We start from the raw sequence: 16,060 nt of genomic DNA, 5'->3' as shown, positions 1-16,060 counted from the left end.
TGAGAACTTGCTTCTAACTGAATGTTGTTTTTGTTTCTTTTAGAGTCAATGTTCCAGCCAAGAGGCATTGCATCAATTGCCCAATGTACCTGGTGGTGGAGGAGGAGGCCATGAAGATCAACAAAATATGCATTTAGTAGGAGCTGAAATGCCTGGTAATAATGCTGTGGTAAATTGTTGTGCTGAACATATGCAACAACATCAACAATCCCTGGCCGCAGCAGCTGCGGCTGCCGCAAATCGTCCTCATTGTTTAAAACATTGTGCTTTAATCAATAATAACGTTACAACGAATAAAAATACCGTCCCAGGACAGGCAAGTCCTAAACAATTTAAACCACATGTGCCAAGTGCAGCTGGTGGCGGAACAGCACCTAACACACCCCATAAGGCGTGTGTTAATTGTTGTGCCGATCTAAATACGACTTGTAATCCAGCTGCAGCAAGTGGCCCCAGGACTCCAGGCCATAGTAACAACAGCAGTGGTAGTGGTAATCAAAATAATAATAATAATGGTGGTGGCAGAATGTCTCCCTTCCATAGACCCCGTTCCAGATCTTTGTCGAGTCCCTCACGTTCACCAGCCATTGATAATGAGATTGCCTTGATGAACACCATGTACAAGGAACGTTTCCCCAAGGCCACCCAACAAATGGAAGAGAGACTGAAACATTTTATCAATGAAAACAAATCGGCAGTGTGTAACAGTTTCCGGGACTCCCAGCCGATTGTGAGATTTGTCCATCACCAGGTATTGGAAATGGCCAGGGATTGCTTGAACAAATCAGAGGCTAAGTTGATTACGTCGAGGTATTTCTATGAAATGAGTGAAAACTTGGAACGTCTGCTAATGGAAACAAAGGAGAAGAGTCCCGAGGCTGCGGTAGAATTGGCAGGAGTAATTAAGAAGTTACTCTTGATTATATCAAGACCCGCCAGATTATTGGAATGTTTGGAATTTGACCCAGAGGAGTTTTACCACTTATTGGAAGCTGCTGAGGGCCAGGCCAAGGCTATACAGGGCATCAAGGCCGATATACCACAATATATAATCCACAAATTGGGTCTAAATCGTGATCCAATTGCGGAAATGCAACAAGAGGCTAAGGAGACCAGAGAAGTGTGTGACAAAGGAGGTTCCAATAATTCTAGTGTACTCAATGATTCTGGCACGCCTTGTTCTTTGCTACTCAGCTCTCCTCTCACCTGTGTCTCGGTGACCCTAAATCCAAATGCTGAACTTAATTTATTGGCCAACAGTGGTTCAAATACCCCACACCCGCCTATGCCATTGCAGCCACCTCAAACACCAGTTGCCACGGCCGAAATGCCACCCTTTGGAGCCACACTTAACAAACAAACAAATCTCAACTTAACACCCCAAGAAAAAGCTGCTCTGAAACCATCTTTTGTTGCTCACCAACTGCAACAACAAGAACCACAAACACCTCAAGCAGTACCGCAACAACAGTCAACCGCCCAACTTCCACCACCACCGCCACAACCTATACCCAGCGAACATGATTTCGATATTGTCAAACTGATCTCAAATGGTGCTTATGGTGCTGTCTATTTGGTGAAACACAAGACCACACGTCAACGTTTTGCCATGAAAAAAATCAACAAAAATAATCTCATTTTACGCAATCAAGTTGAACAGGTCTTTGCTGAGCGTGATATTTTATCCTTTGCCGATAATCCATTTGTTGTGAGCATGTATTGTTCATTCGAAACCAAGAAACATTTATGTTTGGTTATGGAATATGTTGAGGGCGGCGATTGTGCCACGCTATTAAAGAATATCGGTCCATTGCCAGCGGATATGGCGCGATTTTATTTTGCCGAAACTGTATTAGCTGTTGAGTATTTACATAGTTATGGCATTGTTCATCGCGATTTAAAACCAGATAATCTCTTGATTACCGCTTTGGGTCATATTAAATTGACCGATTTTGGTTTATCCAAAATGGGTTTGATGTCATTGGCCACAAATTTGTATGAGGGTTATATTGATTCAGAGACTAGGCAATTTTCCGATAAGCAAGTAAGTATTAAAGAAGAGGAAACTTCTAAGAGAAAAAAAGAGAGAAGAAAAATTTGTTAATGATGAAACTAACCTCAATTTTTTTATTATTTAGGTCTATGGTACACCCGAATACATTGCCCCCGAGGTGATATTACGCCAGGGTTATGGCAAACCTGTAGATTGGTGGTCAATGGGTATAATCTTGTATGAATTCCTGATTGGTTGTGTTCCCTTCTTTGGTGAAACTGCAGAGGAGCTGTTTGCCCACACAGTCAACGATGACATTGAATGGCCCGACAATGATGATTGGCCGGTCCAGCCAGAAGCTAAAGACATAATAACCCAATTGCTGCAACAAAATCCCCGTGATCGTTTGGGTACCCAAGCCGGTGCTTTAGAGGTTAAGGAACATTTCTACTTTGATGGTTTGGATTGGAACTCATTGCTGCGTCAAAAAGCCGAATTTGTACCACAATTGTCAAATGATGATGATACCAGTTATTTTGATAGTGAGTATTACATACATAAGTACACGTATATGTCCAATATTTTGTTAAGGGATTTTGAAGGGAGTTATTATTAGCAGTTTATATAAGATTTCTTGTGATCCTTAGGTTTGAGTAATAGGGTAGGTTAGGTTAGGTTAGGTTTGGGGATGTGTAGTCAATATATATGTATATTGACTACGCCACTCGGAGACCTTTCGGTCCATTGTGATCATCCATAAAGAAAAAGGAGGTTCAGAATTACCTGAAAAGAGAAGAGAAAAGAGAGAAGAATAAAGAAAAAAGGGGGGTGTGGTTTGGAGAATAATAATAAAAGAATTAATTATAAGAAATAATGAAGATGTAATAAAGACAGAGAGGGTGGTTTTTGGCGATGGTGGAAAAAACTGTCAGAGAAGTAGTTACGCTTATGGGTCGCGCCGTCCCAGCCACATCAGATTTTTAATGATGTTGTTTATGATTGTTGGTTCCATGTTTGAGTAGAAGGTTAAGCTTGGAGGAAAGCGTACTCCTGTTAGTCTATACCGCTTTTGAGTTAACATCGGGCAACGACATAGAATATGCTCGATCGTCTCCGTTTCCTCCTCATCTTCACAGAGCCTGCAATAGTCCACTCCATCATCCTGCCATTTGCCGATAAAAGCTCGGATGTAGCAATGGCCGGTAATGACTCCCGTCAATACCCTGATTTCTGATTTACTCAGACTTAAAAGCGAAGTTGTTCTCTTTGTTGAAAGATTCGGCCAAATGGCCCTTGACACGTTGCACCTTGGTTCATTATGCCATAGTTCCTTGGCCTGTTCTTCAAAGAACGTCTCCACCTTCCGAAAAACGTGACATATGGGTGGTTTAATAGAAACAGCGATAGCTTGACTTGTTGATTGAGAACCGTGTCTTGCCAATTCATCTGCCTTCTCGTTTCCCACAATGTCACAGTGACCCGGTACCCAGCAGAGTCGGACAGCGTTAGTTAGGTTCGCCAAAGCAGTTCTACACTCAAGAACGGCCTCAGACTTGATATTGGGGGATTTGATGGCTTTAAGAGCCGGCTGACTATCAACGAAGATAGTCACCGGTTCAAAGATTTCAGCATCCAGACTTTTTATCAACTCTGCGGCCATTTTGATCGCGAAGATTTCTGCTTGGAAAACGCTACAGTCGCTGTTCAACCTATAGGAGTACTCGAGGCAAAGCTTTTCGCAGTAGACGCCAGCTCCGGTACCTTCTTCCATCTTGGAACCGTCTGTATAGAAAGCCAGACCGTCCAGAGGAGGGTTACCACGGGTCCAGTCATCTCTACTAGGGATAACGACCTCAAAATCATCAAATCTATGGATTGGTGATAAGTAGTCGCTGAACTTCCCCTGCTGATTTAAGCCAAGGTTTGGCCCTAGCTCTCGAAGAATGCATGCATGACCATAGGTGCTGTCACGCCAACGATTCAATTCATGTAGCCTTAGAGCACTACGTGCTGCTTGACCTTTGATGCTAATTCTCGTGGGCAAGAGGTTTAGCATCGCGTTCAGAGCTGCTTGTGGTGTACTTCTAAAAGCTCCAGTTATCAGGATCGAGGCTGCCCTTTGCACCTTGTCTATGCTGCCCGAGTTCGACTTGTGTCGAAGCGCATGCCACCAGACAAGACATCCGTAGGATAGGATGGGTCTCACCACAGTATTATACAACCAGTGTATAATAGCTGGATTTAGACCCCAACTTTTCCCAATCGAATTCTTACATGAATAGAGTGCGATCATACCTCTCTTCGTCCGTTCCTCGACGTTCCTTTTCCATCTCAGTTGAGAATCCAGGATTGTACCTAGGTATTTGGCCTCAGGAGATAGATGCAACTGCACTCCATCCAATGTTGGTGGTATGAAGTCGCCAAGCTTACGCTTTCTGGTGAACAATACCAGTTCTGTTTTCGTTGGATTTACACCAATGCCATTTGTGGTGGCCCAACGAGACAGCTTTGATAAGGCTCCTTGCATAAGCTCCGAAATAGTGGACAAGAATTTGCCAGTTATTAGTAAAACTACATCATCCGCGTATGCGACAACCTTGATGCCCTGATTGTCGAATTCCGCCAAAATATTGTTTATCACAAGTAGCCACAGCAGCGGTGAGAGTACACCTCCCTGGGGAGTACCTCGTGTTACTGTCTTCCTTGTTGTCAACTCCCCGATACTGGAATTTATGATCCTGCTCTCCAGCATTCTCTTTATCCAGCAGATCAGGGTTTCCGGGGTGTTGACCGATCTAAGCGAGAGATGAATGGATTCAAGTTTTACGTTGTTAAAGGCTCCTTCTATATCCAGGAAAGCCGCCAAGGTAAAGTTTGAGTTCTCCATATTTCTCTCAATGAAACCCACGACCTCATGAAGAGCAGTTTCGACAGATTTACCTTTCATGTAGGCATGCTGCGAGTCGCTCAGCGAGGCAGTGTCTACAAAGCTCCTAATCTCCAGATCGATCAGTCGTTCGAGTGTCTTGAGGAGAAAGGAGGATAGACTAATAGGTCTGTAGTCTTTCGGTGCAGAGTGACTGACTTTCCCCGCTTTGGGGATGTAAGTTACCTTTACCTCTTTCCACAGATCTGGTACGCAGGAAAGAAACAAACAGGCCCTAAAGATCTCCTCCAGAATTTGGTATATCTGCGGTGCAGCAAATTGAAGCATCGCAGGAATTACTCCATCTGGACCAGGTGACTTATAGGGTTTGAATGTACTTACTGCCCACTTTATTTTGTTTCTGCTTACAACCTTATCGATGAGGCTCTCGTCCACTGACTCTTGGACTTGGAAGTTGTCACATTCAATGTGAAGGTTACTGGCATCCGTGCAGTCAGGGAAGTGGGTCTCAGCTAGAAGGTTTAGAGTCTCAAGACCTGAGTCTGTCCACGTGCCGTCCGGTTTTTTGACACTACCGATGGATTTGGGGTCCTTCGAGAGTATCTTACGGAATCTGGCAGCGTCGTTTACCCCTTCTACAGACTCACAGAAACAAACCCATGACTTCTTTTTGGCGCGCTTGATTTCACTCTTGTATTTGGTGAAACTCGCTTTATACGATTCCCAGTCACTGTCAAGTTTCGTCGAGTGCGCCTTGTTGTACAACTTTTTGGTGTTTTTCCGTAGTTCGCCAAGATCCTTGTTCCACCACACCGGTTGGGATTTCTTCCCAGGATAAGTTAATGGACAGGCATCCTTATGGCAGCGAAGAAGGATTTCTGTTAGGTTGGACACCTTACTGTTAAGCTCAGCAACTGTTTCTATCCTTCCGGGAAGTGTCAGTTGATGGTTCGTCAGATCAGTGAACCTTCCCCAGTCCGTCCTTCTCGGGTTCCTATAAGGATTTTGGCGGACTCCGTCGAAAGAGATTTCAAAGTATATCCTCATATGATCCGAAAAGGAGCATTTGTTGGATACCCTCCAGTTCCTGACGACAGAATCATCTAAATTAGACAGGGTTAGATCAATGACCTCCTCCCTGCCTCTAATTTTAAAGGTGGGATCGTTTCCTATATTACATATTCTTAGATTGTAAGATAATATAAAATTGAAAATCGACTCACCTCTAGTGTTTGTGTCTTTGCTGCCCCAGTGAAAATGGTGGGCGTTGGCGTCACATCCAAGGATAACGTTACAAACGCCCAGGTTCTCCTTCAGCAGCCTGTGTACCCCCTGATTTGGTGGATCAGGGTCCTCATACGGCATGTAGATTGAGGACAGGAGAGTGGCCTTCTCCCTGCCGTTCTCCAGTCGCACCGTGCACATGTCTCCATTACTGTAATTAGATAGAAAGATTAGATTGAGGTTCTTCCTACCTACCACACAGGTCCTCACCTTGTCCCCTTCGGACGATGCAAAGACCTCGAAGTTGGCATTGTTCAGTCCAGAGACCTTATTTTTATATATATAAGGTTCCTGGACTAGAACAATGTCTACCTCTGAGTTCGTGAGGGACAGGAGTAGTTCGGCGGCAGCTGCTTTACAATGATGCAGATTAATCTGCAAAATGCGTAGCACCTGCCGCCTGCCTACTCCTACTGACTTCCGCGAGGTGGACTCAGTCGGAACCGAACCCATCCTGAACCGAAGTTCAGTTTTCCCTCACGAATCTTAAGGTACTCCTCTCCTGAGGAGTCTACCGCCATCTTAATGTCCATCCCTCCATTCTCCTTACAAGGGGTGAGACTCATTACAGTCCAGTCCTTAGTAAGGAGACCGGGGTTCTGGAGCTCCAGCATCCTCAGCAGAAGTTCCTTATCCACGGTAGGTGGGGGAACCCATGCTGGGAATACCTTCCTGGACGGAATCTCCGTTACAGACACCGCAGCAATTTTTGCCCCCTCCCAAAGTTCATCAAAGCCATTAACTGTCTTCTTAAGGTACTCTTGCGAGCTCCTGTTGAGACATTTAATGACTTTAACTCCCTTGTGAAGGAAGGCGCCACCAAACTGACGGTCACCCTGGTTCGCCTCAGTGGACACAATGGCTAAACGAAGCCGAGTCTCGAAGAGCAACCAGTGACTTTCGCTGATTTTCCCGAAGGGGTCAGCTCGGTCGATGATTGCTACTAGGAGCTCGTCATCGTTTGCCACCGTGGCCGTTTTGGCGTAGGGTTTCCTACGTCCTCGCTCACGTGCCTTGGTAACAGCTTTTCCTGAGGAGGTGGACGCCTTCTCAGTACTGGTGCTGCTTCCCTTGGCTTTGTGAGCAAGGACACCAGCGTAGGAGTTCGCCGTGTTGACCGTCTGAGAGATCATCGTCTTCTTTGGCGAAGGCTGAGGGCCTTCTGAAGAGCGAACTCGCTTCACAGTCTTTGACTGCGAGGACTTGTTCGTCTTCTCCGAAGTCGATGGTGTCCCAGTCGATCCACCCGTCGTTACTCCCGAGTGGCTTGCGCAGGTCTTCTGTTCGTCCGCTTTACCCTCATTAGTTGGGGTAGGAGCCGGATTTGGGACAGTCACCTTCTCCAGTTGACTACTCTTACGAGAATCATTTGGAGTCGGATTATGCCCCTTATCCTTTTCCAGTCCCTTCTGGCTCGGGTTCGGCTTCGGAACAGCTTTAGGTTCCACCTTGCTGTCAGAAGCAGCAGGCTTCACCTCCACCTTTTTGCTTGTCGCCGCAGTCTCTACTGAGTCTTTGGCTGAAGCTGAAGCAGGGTTCGGGAGAAAGATTTTGTCCACCAGGAGCTCGCATCTGGGTGCATTTGGATAAATTCTTTCGAATTTCCGCATGTACTTCAGCTTGCTCTTGATGAACATGATCTCTCTCCTAGTATGCGAGCTCGCGTCCCTTCCCACGAACTTGCGCAGATACGAAGCTGCACGCTTGTAGTGCCTCGTATCTGAAGCCTCTTTGGCGGAAATTGCGTCTGCGTCGGTGTCCGTCGATGAGGTTTCCTTGGATTCCCCAACGCAGGCCGGAGACTCAGAGTCAGTGGCAATTGTTGGAGCTTCCGTTGATTCCCCCTCGATGGTCATCGACTTAGAGTCAGTGGCTGCTGATGGATCATCTCTAGGTTCTCCATCAACATCCATTGACTCCGTGGCAATCTGCCTTCGAAGCTTAGTATCGGCTGGTGCCGATACAGGACCAGACTGGTTGCGACTAGTCTGTGGTTGCGAACCAAGGTTCACAACCTCTTCGACCACATCACCGTCAGTGGACATGTCGTCATCAGACCTTCTTGTTGACTCAGCTGGGATCACCGTAATGTCCAGTTCGTCGTCAGTGAGGGTGAGATTGTTGAGCATGTCCTCTGGTGGTACGGTCGGAACAAGTCTCTCCAGTTGGTCGAGGAGTTCCCTACTCTGTCTCTCCAGACTGTCCCCAATCACTTTGAGATGTAGGTCGTCCCCGCCCAAAACTTCGGTCCTGTCAGCCGTGGACTGATTAACACCAGTTTTGGCTAAAGCATTATCCTTTTGAAAAACCGGTCCGTCAACAATAATTCGGGTTGTATATACTGCACTTGTAGCAGTTACGGCTGTAGGTGCCAAGGCATCCACACCTGAGACAGCCGGATCACAATCGCTTGATCTCGACGGTACGTGGCTTGTGATCTCACCAACGCTTACCGCCGGTACTGGGTTATTAACTCCCTGCACCGTAACTTTACTCCTTTTACGTCTTTTACCCATCTTAGTTGATTTATTTAAGGGAACTACCCCGATCCAATTTTGGTCCACGGGGGGTTTGAAAGAGAAACAAACCCCCAGAGTTTCTGAGATATGTGGAGACAGTAAACACCTTCAGTTTCCCTCGGGCGCTGCCGACCCCGCATATCTCAGAAACCCCCTTCCCATCCGCCACCCGGGAAGACGCGCCCAGTAGAAGATTGGCAACTCCCGTAGGGTATGTTCTCCAACATTATTTGTAATACTACAAGGAACATTTTGTAAAACATTGGAAACTTCTAGCTTGTCATCATAGGGACATTTTTGATGATTTTAAAAATATATAAAAATACCCCTAATGTGATGATTTTTGGGGTTATGAAAACTATAGCCTTACTTGAAAACCTTACATTTTAGTTAAGTGATATACCGGGCAATAATATTACAAACACTTCAAGGAACATTTTTTTAAAACACGTTAACCCTCTAATCCTCCAATGTAGGAGTCTTTTAGATCTTTTTTCAGTAAAATATATAAAAATACCCAAATAAGGTGATTTTATGGTTTTGAAAGATATAGGATTTATCGGAATCTTTATATTTTAGGTAGATAATGTGTTTCGTAATATTACAAAGAACTCTTCTAGGATTTTTTTGCAGAATATCTAGATACTCTAGCGGGGTAAAGTGGGGGTAAATTTGGCCCTTTTTAAACATGTTAAAATAATACGTGATGAGGGGATTTTATGTTCATGAAAGCCATTGTACGTGCTTTTAGGATATTAGTGACAATGAAAGAAATTTTCTACACAAAGTTTCACAATGAATCACTGGGTAAAAAATATCGTTTGCTTCGAACCATATTCCAGAAAGTAACAATACAATTTGCCCATAAAACATATTTTTATTTTTTTTGCATTTGGGAATAATGACTAATTGACCCATTGTACTTGGTTTTAGGAGGTTGTTATCAATGGAATAAATTTTCTACACAAAATTTCACTATCAATCACTGAGTGGAAGATAGCCGTAACTATGACCCATCTTCCATAAGGTTTCAGCATCGGTGAAAATTTGTCTATAAAATATTTTTATCTTGTTGCATTTTAAAATAATGGCAAATTGACCCACTGTACGTGGTTTTAGGAGGTTGGTGTCAATGGAACAAATGTTCTACACAAAATTTTGCTATGAGTCTCAGAGTAACAAACATTTGTAGCTATGACCCATCTTCCAGAAAATCTCAGTATCGATGGAAATTTGCTTTCAAAAATATATTTTTTTTGTTTGCAATTAGAAATATGTCAAATTGACCCACAAAACTTCGTCTAAGGAGGTTGGTATCAATGGAATAAATTTTCTACACAAAATTTCACTATCAATCACTGAGTGGAAAATAGCCGTAACTATGACCCATCTTCCAGAAGATTTCAGTATCGGTGAAAATTTTTTTACAAAATATTTTTATTTTGTTGCATTTTAAAATAATGACAAATTGACCCACTGTACGTGGTTTTAGGAGGTTGGTGTCAATGGAACAAATGTTCTAGACAAAATTTTGCTATGAGTCTCCGAGTAACAAACATTTGTAGCTATGTCCCATCTTCCAGAAAATCTCAGTATCGATGGAAATTTGCTTACAAAAATATATTTTTTTGTTTGCAATTTGAAATATGTCAAATTGACCCACAAAACTTCGTCTAAGGAGGTTCGGATCAATGGAATAGATTTTCTACACAAAATTTCACTATCAATCACTGAGTGGAAAATAGCCGTAACTATGACCCATCTTCCAGAAGGTTTCAGTATCGGTGAAAATTTGTCTATAAACTATTTTTATTTTGTTGCATTTTAAAATAATGGCAAATTGACCCACTGTACGTGGTTTTAGGAGGTTGGTGTCAATGGAACAAAAGTTCTACACAAAATTTCGCTATGAGTTTCAGAGTAACAAACATTTGTAGCTATTACCCATCTTCCTGAAAATTACAGTATCAGTGCAATTTGTCTCTAAATAATAATTTTTATTTTATTTGATTTTGGGATAATGACAAATTGACACATTGGAAGTAGTTTTAGGGCTTTGGTGTCAATGAGGCAAAGGTTCTACACAAAATTTCACTATGAGTCACTGAGTAAAAAATGGCTGTAGCTATGACCCATCTTCCAGAAAATCTCAGTATCGTTGGAAATTTGTCTCTAAATAATAATTTTTATTTTATTTGATTTTGGAATAATGACAAATTGACCCATTGGAAGTAGTTTTAGGACTTCGGTGTCAATGAGGCAAAGGTTCTACACAAAATTTCACTATGAGTCACTGAGTAAAAAATGGCTGTAGCTATGACCCATCTTCCAGAAAATCTCAGTATCGTTGGAAATTTGTCTCTAAATAATAATTTTTATTTTATTTGATTTTGGAATAATGACAAATTTACCCATTGGAATTAGTTTTAGGACTTTGGTGTCAATGAGGCAAAGGTTCTAAACAAATTTTCACTATGAGTCACTGAGTAAAAAATGGCTGTAGCTATGACCCATCCTCCAGAAAATCTCAGTATCGTTGGAAATTTGTCTCTAAATAATAATTTTTATTTTATTTGATTTTGGAATAATGACAAATTTACCCATTGGAAATTTCACTATGAGTCAGTGAGTAAAAAATGGCTATAGCTATGACCCATCTTCCAGAAAGTTACAGTATCGATGGCAATTTGTCTCCTAATAATAATTTTTATTTTATTTGATTTTGTAATAGTGACAAATAGACCCATTGGAAGTAGTTTTAGGACTTTGGTGTCAATGAGGCAAAGGTTCTACACAAAATTTCACTATGAGTCACTGAGTAAAAAATGGCTGTAGCTATGACCCATCTTCCAGAAAATCTCAGTATCGGTGGCAATTTGTCTCTAAAAAATAATTTTTATTTTATTTGATTTTGGAATAATGACAAATTGACCCATTGGAAGTAGTTTTAGGACTTTGGTGTCAAGGAGGCAAAGGTTCTACACAAATTTTCACTATGAGTCACTGAGTAAAAAATGACAGTAGCTATGACCCATCTTCCAGAAAATCTCAGTATCGTTGGAAATTTGTCTCTAAATAATAATTTTAATTTTGTTTGATTTTGGAATAATGACAAATTTACCCATTGGAAGTAGTTTTAGGACTTTGGTGTCAATGAGGCAAAGGTTCTACACAAAATTTCACTATGAGTCACTGAGTAAAAAATGGCTGTAGCTATGACCCATCTTCCAGAAAATTGCAGTATCGGTGGCAATTTGTCTCTAAATAATATTTTTTATTTGATTTTTGGATAATGTCAAATTGACCCATTGGAAGTAGTTTTAGGACTTTGGTGTCAATGAGGCAAAGGTTCTACACAAAATTTCACTATGAGTCACTGAGTAAAAAATGGCTATAGCTATGACCCATCTTCCAGAAAATCTCAGTATCGGTGACAATTTGCCTCTAAATAATAATTTTTATTTTATATGATTTTGGGATAATGACAAATTGGCCCATTGGAAGTAGTTTTAGGACTTTGGATTCAATGAGGCAAAGGTTCTACACAAAATTTCACTATGAGTCACTAAGTAAAAAAATGGCTGCAGCTATTACCCATCTTCCTGAAAATTACAGTACCAGTGGCAATTTGCGTCATAAATATACATTTTTTAATTTTAAATTCGGCTATTAAACGTGGTTTAAAGAGGTTGGTGTCAGTGGAACAAATGTTCTACACAAAATTTGCTATGAGTCTCAGGGTAACAAACATTTGTAGCTATGACCCATCTTCCAGAAAATCTCAGTGTCGGTGACAATTTGTCTCTAAATAATAATTTTTATTTTATTTAATTTTGGGATAATGACAAATTGACCCATTGGAAGTAGTTTTAGAAGTTTGGTGTCAATGAGGCAAAGGTTCTACACAAAATTTCACTATGAGTCACTGAGTAAAAAATGGCTGTAGCTATGACCCATCTTCCAGAAAATTACAGTATCGGTGGCAGTTTGTCTCTAAATAATAATTTTTATTTTATTTGATTTTGGGATAATGACAAATTGACCCATTGGAAGTAGTTTTAGGACTTTGGTGTCAATGAGGCAAAGGTTCTACACAAAATTTCACTATGAGTCAGTGAGTAAAAAATGTCTTTAGCTATGAACCATTTTCCAAAAAATCTCAGTATCGGTGGCAATTCGTCTCCTAATAATAATTTTTATTTTATTTGATTTTGGAATAATGACAAATTGACCCATTGGAAGCATTTTTAGGACTTTGGTGTCAATGAGGCAAAGGTTCTACACAAAATTTCACTATGAGTCACTGAGTAAAAAATGGCTGTAGCTATGACCCATCTTCCAGAAAATCTCAGTATCGGTGGCAATTTGTCTCTAAAAAATAATTTTTATTTTATTTGATTTTGGAATAATGACAAATTGACCCACTGGAAGTATTTTTAGGACTTTGGTGTCAAGGAGGCAAAGGTTCTACACAAAATTTCACTATGAGTCACTGAGTAAAAAATGACAGTAGCTATGACCCATCTTCCAGAAAATCTCAGTATCGTTGGAAATTTGTCTCTAAATAATAATTTTTATTTTATTTGATTTTGGAATAATGACAAATTTACCCATTGGAAGTAGTTTTAGGACTTTGGTGTCAATGAGGCAAAGGTTCTACACAAAATTTCACTAAGTAAAAAATGGCTACAGCTATGACCCATCTTCCAGAAAGTTACAGTATCGGTGGCAATTTGTCTCCTAGTAATAATTTTTATTTTATTTGATTTTGGAATAATGACAAATTGACCCATTGGAAGTAGTTTTAGGACTTTGGTGTCAAGGAGGCAAAGGTTCTACACAAAATTTCACTATGAGTCACTGAGTAAAAAATGACAGTAGCTATGACCCATCTTCCAGAAAATCTCAGTATCGTTGGAAATTTGTCTCTAAATAATAATTTTTATTTTATTTGATTTTGGAATAAGGACAAATTTACCCATTGGAAGTAGTTTTAGGACTTTGGTGTCAATGAGGCAAAGGTTCTACACAAAATTTCACTAAGTAAAAAATGGCTACAGCTATGACCCATCTTCCAGAAAGTTACAGTATCGGTGGCAATTTGTCTCCTAGTAATAATTTTTATTTTATTTGATTTTGGAATAATGACAAATTGACCCATTGGAAGTAGTTTTAGGACTTCGGTGTCAATGAGGCAAAGGTTCTACACAAAATTTCACTATGAGTCACTGAGTAAAAAATGGCTGTAGCTATGACCCATCTTCCAGAAAATCTCAGTATCGTTGGAAATTTGTCTCTAAATAATAATTTTTATTTTATTTGATTTTGGAATAATGACAAATTTACCCATTGGAAGTAGTTTTAGGACTTTGGTGTCAATGAGGCAAAGGTTCTAAACAAATTTTCACTATGAGTCACTGAGTAAAAAATGGCTGTAGCTATGACCCATCCTCCAGAAAATCTCAGTATCGTTGGAAATTTGTCTCTAAATAATAATTTTTATTTTATTTGATTTTGGAATAATGACAAATTTACCCATTGGAAATTTCACTATGAGTCAGTGAGTAAAAAATGGCTATAGCTATGACCCATCTTCCAGAAAGTTACAGTATCGGTGGCAATTTGTCTCCTAATAATAATTTTTATTTTATTTGATTTTGTAATAGTGACAAATAGACCCATTGGAAGTAGTTTTAGGACTTTGGTGTCAATGAGGCAAAGGTTCTACACAAAATTTCACTATGAGTCACTGAGTAAAAAATGGCTGTAGCTATGACCCATCTTCCAGAAAATCTCAGTATCGGTGGCAATTTGTCTCTAAAAAATAATTTTTATTTTATTTGATTTTGGAATAATGACAAATTGACCCATTGGAAGTAGTTTTAGGACTTTGGTGTCAAGGAGGCAAAGGTTCTACACAAATTTTCACTATGAGTCACTGAGTAAAAAATGACAGTAGCTATGACCCATCTTCCAGAAAATCTCAGTATCGTTGGAAATTTGTCTCTAAATAATAATTTTTATTTTATTTGATTTTGGAATAATGACAAATTTACCCATTGGAAGTAGTTTTAGGACTTTGGTGTCAATGAGGCAAAGGTTCTACACAAAATTTCACTATGAGTCACTGAGTAAAAAATGGCTGTAGCTATGACCCATCTTCCAGAAAATTGCAGTATCGGTGGCAATTTGTCTCTAAATAATATTTTTTATTTGATTTTTGGATAATGTCAAATTGACCCATTGGAAGTAGTTTTAGGACTTTGGTGTCAATGAGGCAAAGGTTCTACACAAAATTTCACTATGAGTCACTGAGTAAAAAATGGCTATAGCTATGACCCATCTTCCAGAAAATCTCAGTATCGGTGACAATTTGCCTCTAAATAATAATTTTTATTTTATATGATTTTGGGATAATGACAAATTGACCCATTGGAAGTAGTTTTAGGACTTTGGATTCAATGAGGCAAAGGTTCTACACAAAATTTCACTATGAGTCACTAAGTAAAAAAATGGCTGCAGCTATTACCCATCTTCCTGAAAATTACAGTACCAGTGGCAATTTGCGTCATAAATATACATTTTTTAATTTTAAATTCGGCTATTAAACGTGGTTTAAAGAGGTTGGTGTCAGTGGAACAAATGTTCTACACAAAATTTGCTATGAGTCTCAGGGTAACAAACATTTGTAGCTATGACCCATCTTCCAGAAAATCTCAGTGTCGGTGACAATTTGTCTCTAAATAATAATTTTTATTTTATTTAATTTTGGGATAATGACAAATTGACCCATTGGAAGTAGTTTTAGAAGTTTGGTGTCAATGAGGCAAAGGTTCTACACAAAATTTCACTATGAGTCACTGAGTAAAAAATGGCTGTAGCTATGACCCATCTTCCAGAAAATTACAGTATCGGTGGCAGTTTGTCTCTAAATAATAATTTTTATTTTATTTGATTTTGGGATAATGACAAATTGACCCATTGGAAGTAGTTTTAGGACTTTGGTGTCAATGAGGCAAAGGTTCTACACAAAATTTCACTATGAGTCAGTGAGTAAAAAATGTCTTTAGCTATGAACCATTTTCCAAAAAATCTCAGTATCGGTGGCAATTCGTCTCCTAATAATAATTTTTATTTTATTTGATTTTGGAATAATGACAAATTGACCCATTGGAAGCATTTTTAGGACTTTGGTGTCAATGAGGCAAAGGTTCTACACAAATTTTCACTATGAGTCACTGAGTAAAAAATGGCTGTAGCTATGACCATCTTCCAGAAAATCTCAGTATCGGTGGCAATTTCTCTCTAACTAATAATTTTTATTTTATTTGATTTTGGAATAATGACAAATTGACCCATTGGAAGTAGTTTTAGGAC

At 40.1% G+C, this 16,060-nt stretch overlaps 1 protein-coding gene across 3 annotated transcripts in view; it reads left to right on the top strand.

The window, feature by feature from the left end:
* Positions 1–16,060, top strand: part of dop (microtubule-associated serine/threonine (MAST) protein kinase dop) — a 71,819-nt gene that overhangs the window by 42,876 nt on the left and 12,883 nt on the right. For all 3 annotated transcript variants that reach the window (XM_073983250.1, XM_073983248.1, XM_073983249.1), the window contains exons 4-5: positions 44–2,044; positions 2,139–2,535. In XM_073983250.1, coding sequence (XP_073839351.1) covers positions 44–2,044; positions 2,139–2,535 — 2,398 coding nt within the window. The remainder of the gene's footprint in view (positions 1–43; positions 2,045–2,138; positions 2,536–16,060) is intronic.

This window comes from Musca autumnalis, unplaced genomic scaffold, assembly GCF_047663935.1.
Source record: "Musca autumnalis isolate F117 unplaced genomic scaffold, ASM4766393v1 scaffold_4, whole genome shotgun sequence".
Taxonomy (NCBI): domain Eukaryota; kingdom Metazoa; phylum Arthropoda; class Insecta; order Diptera; family Muscidae; genus Musca; species Musca autumnalis.
This window is presented reverse-complemented; position numbering and strand designations above follow the sequence as displayed.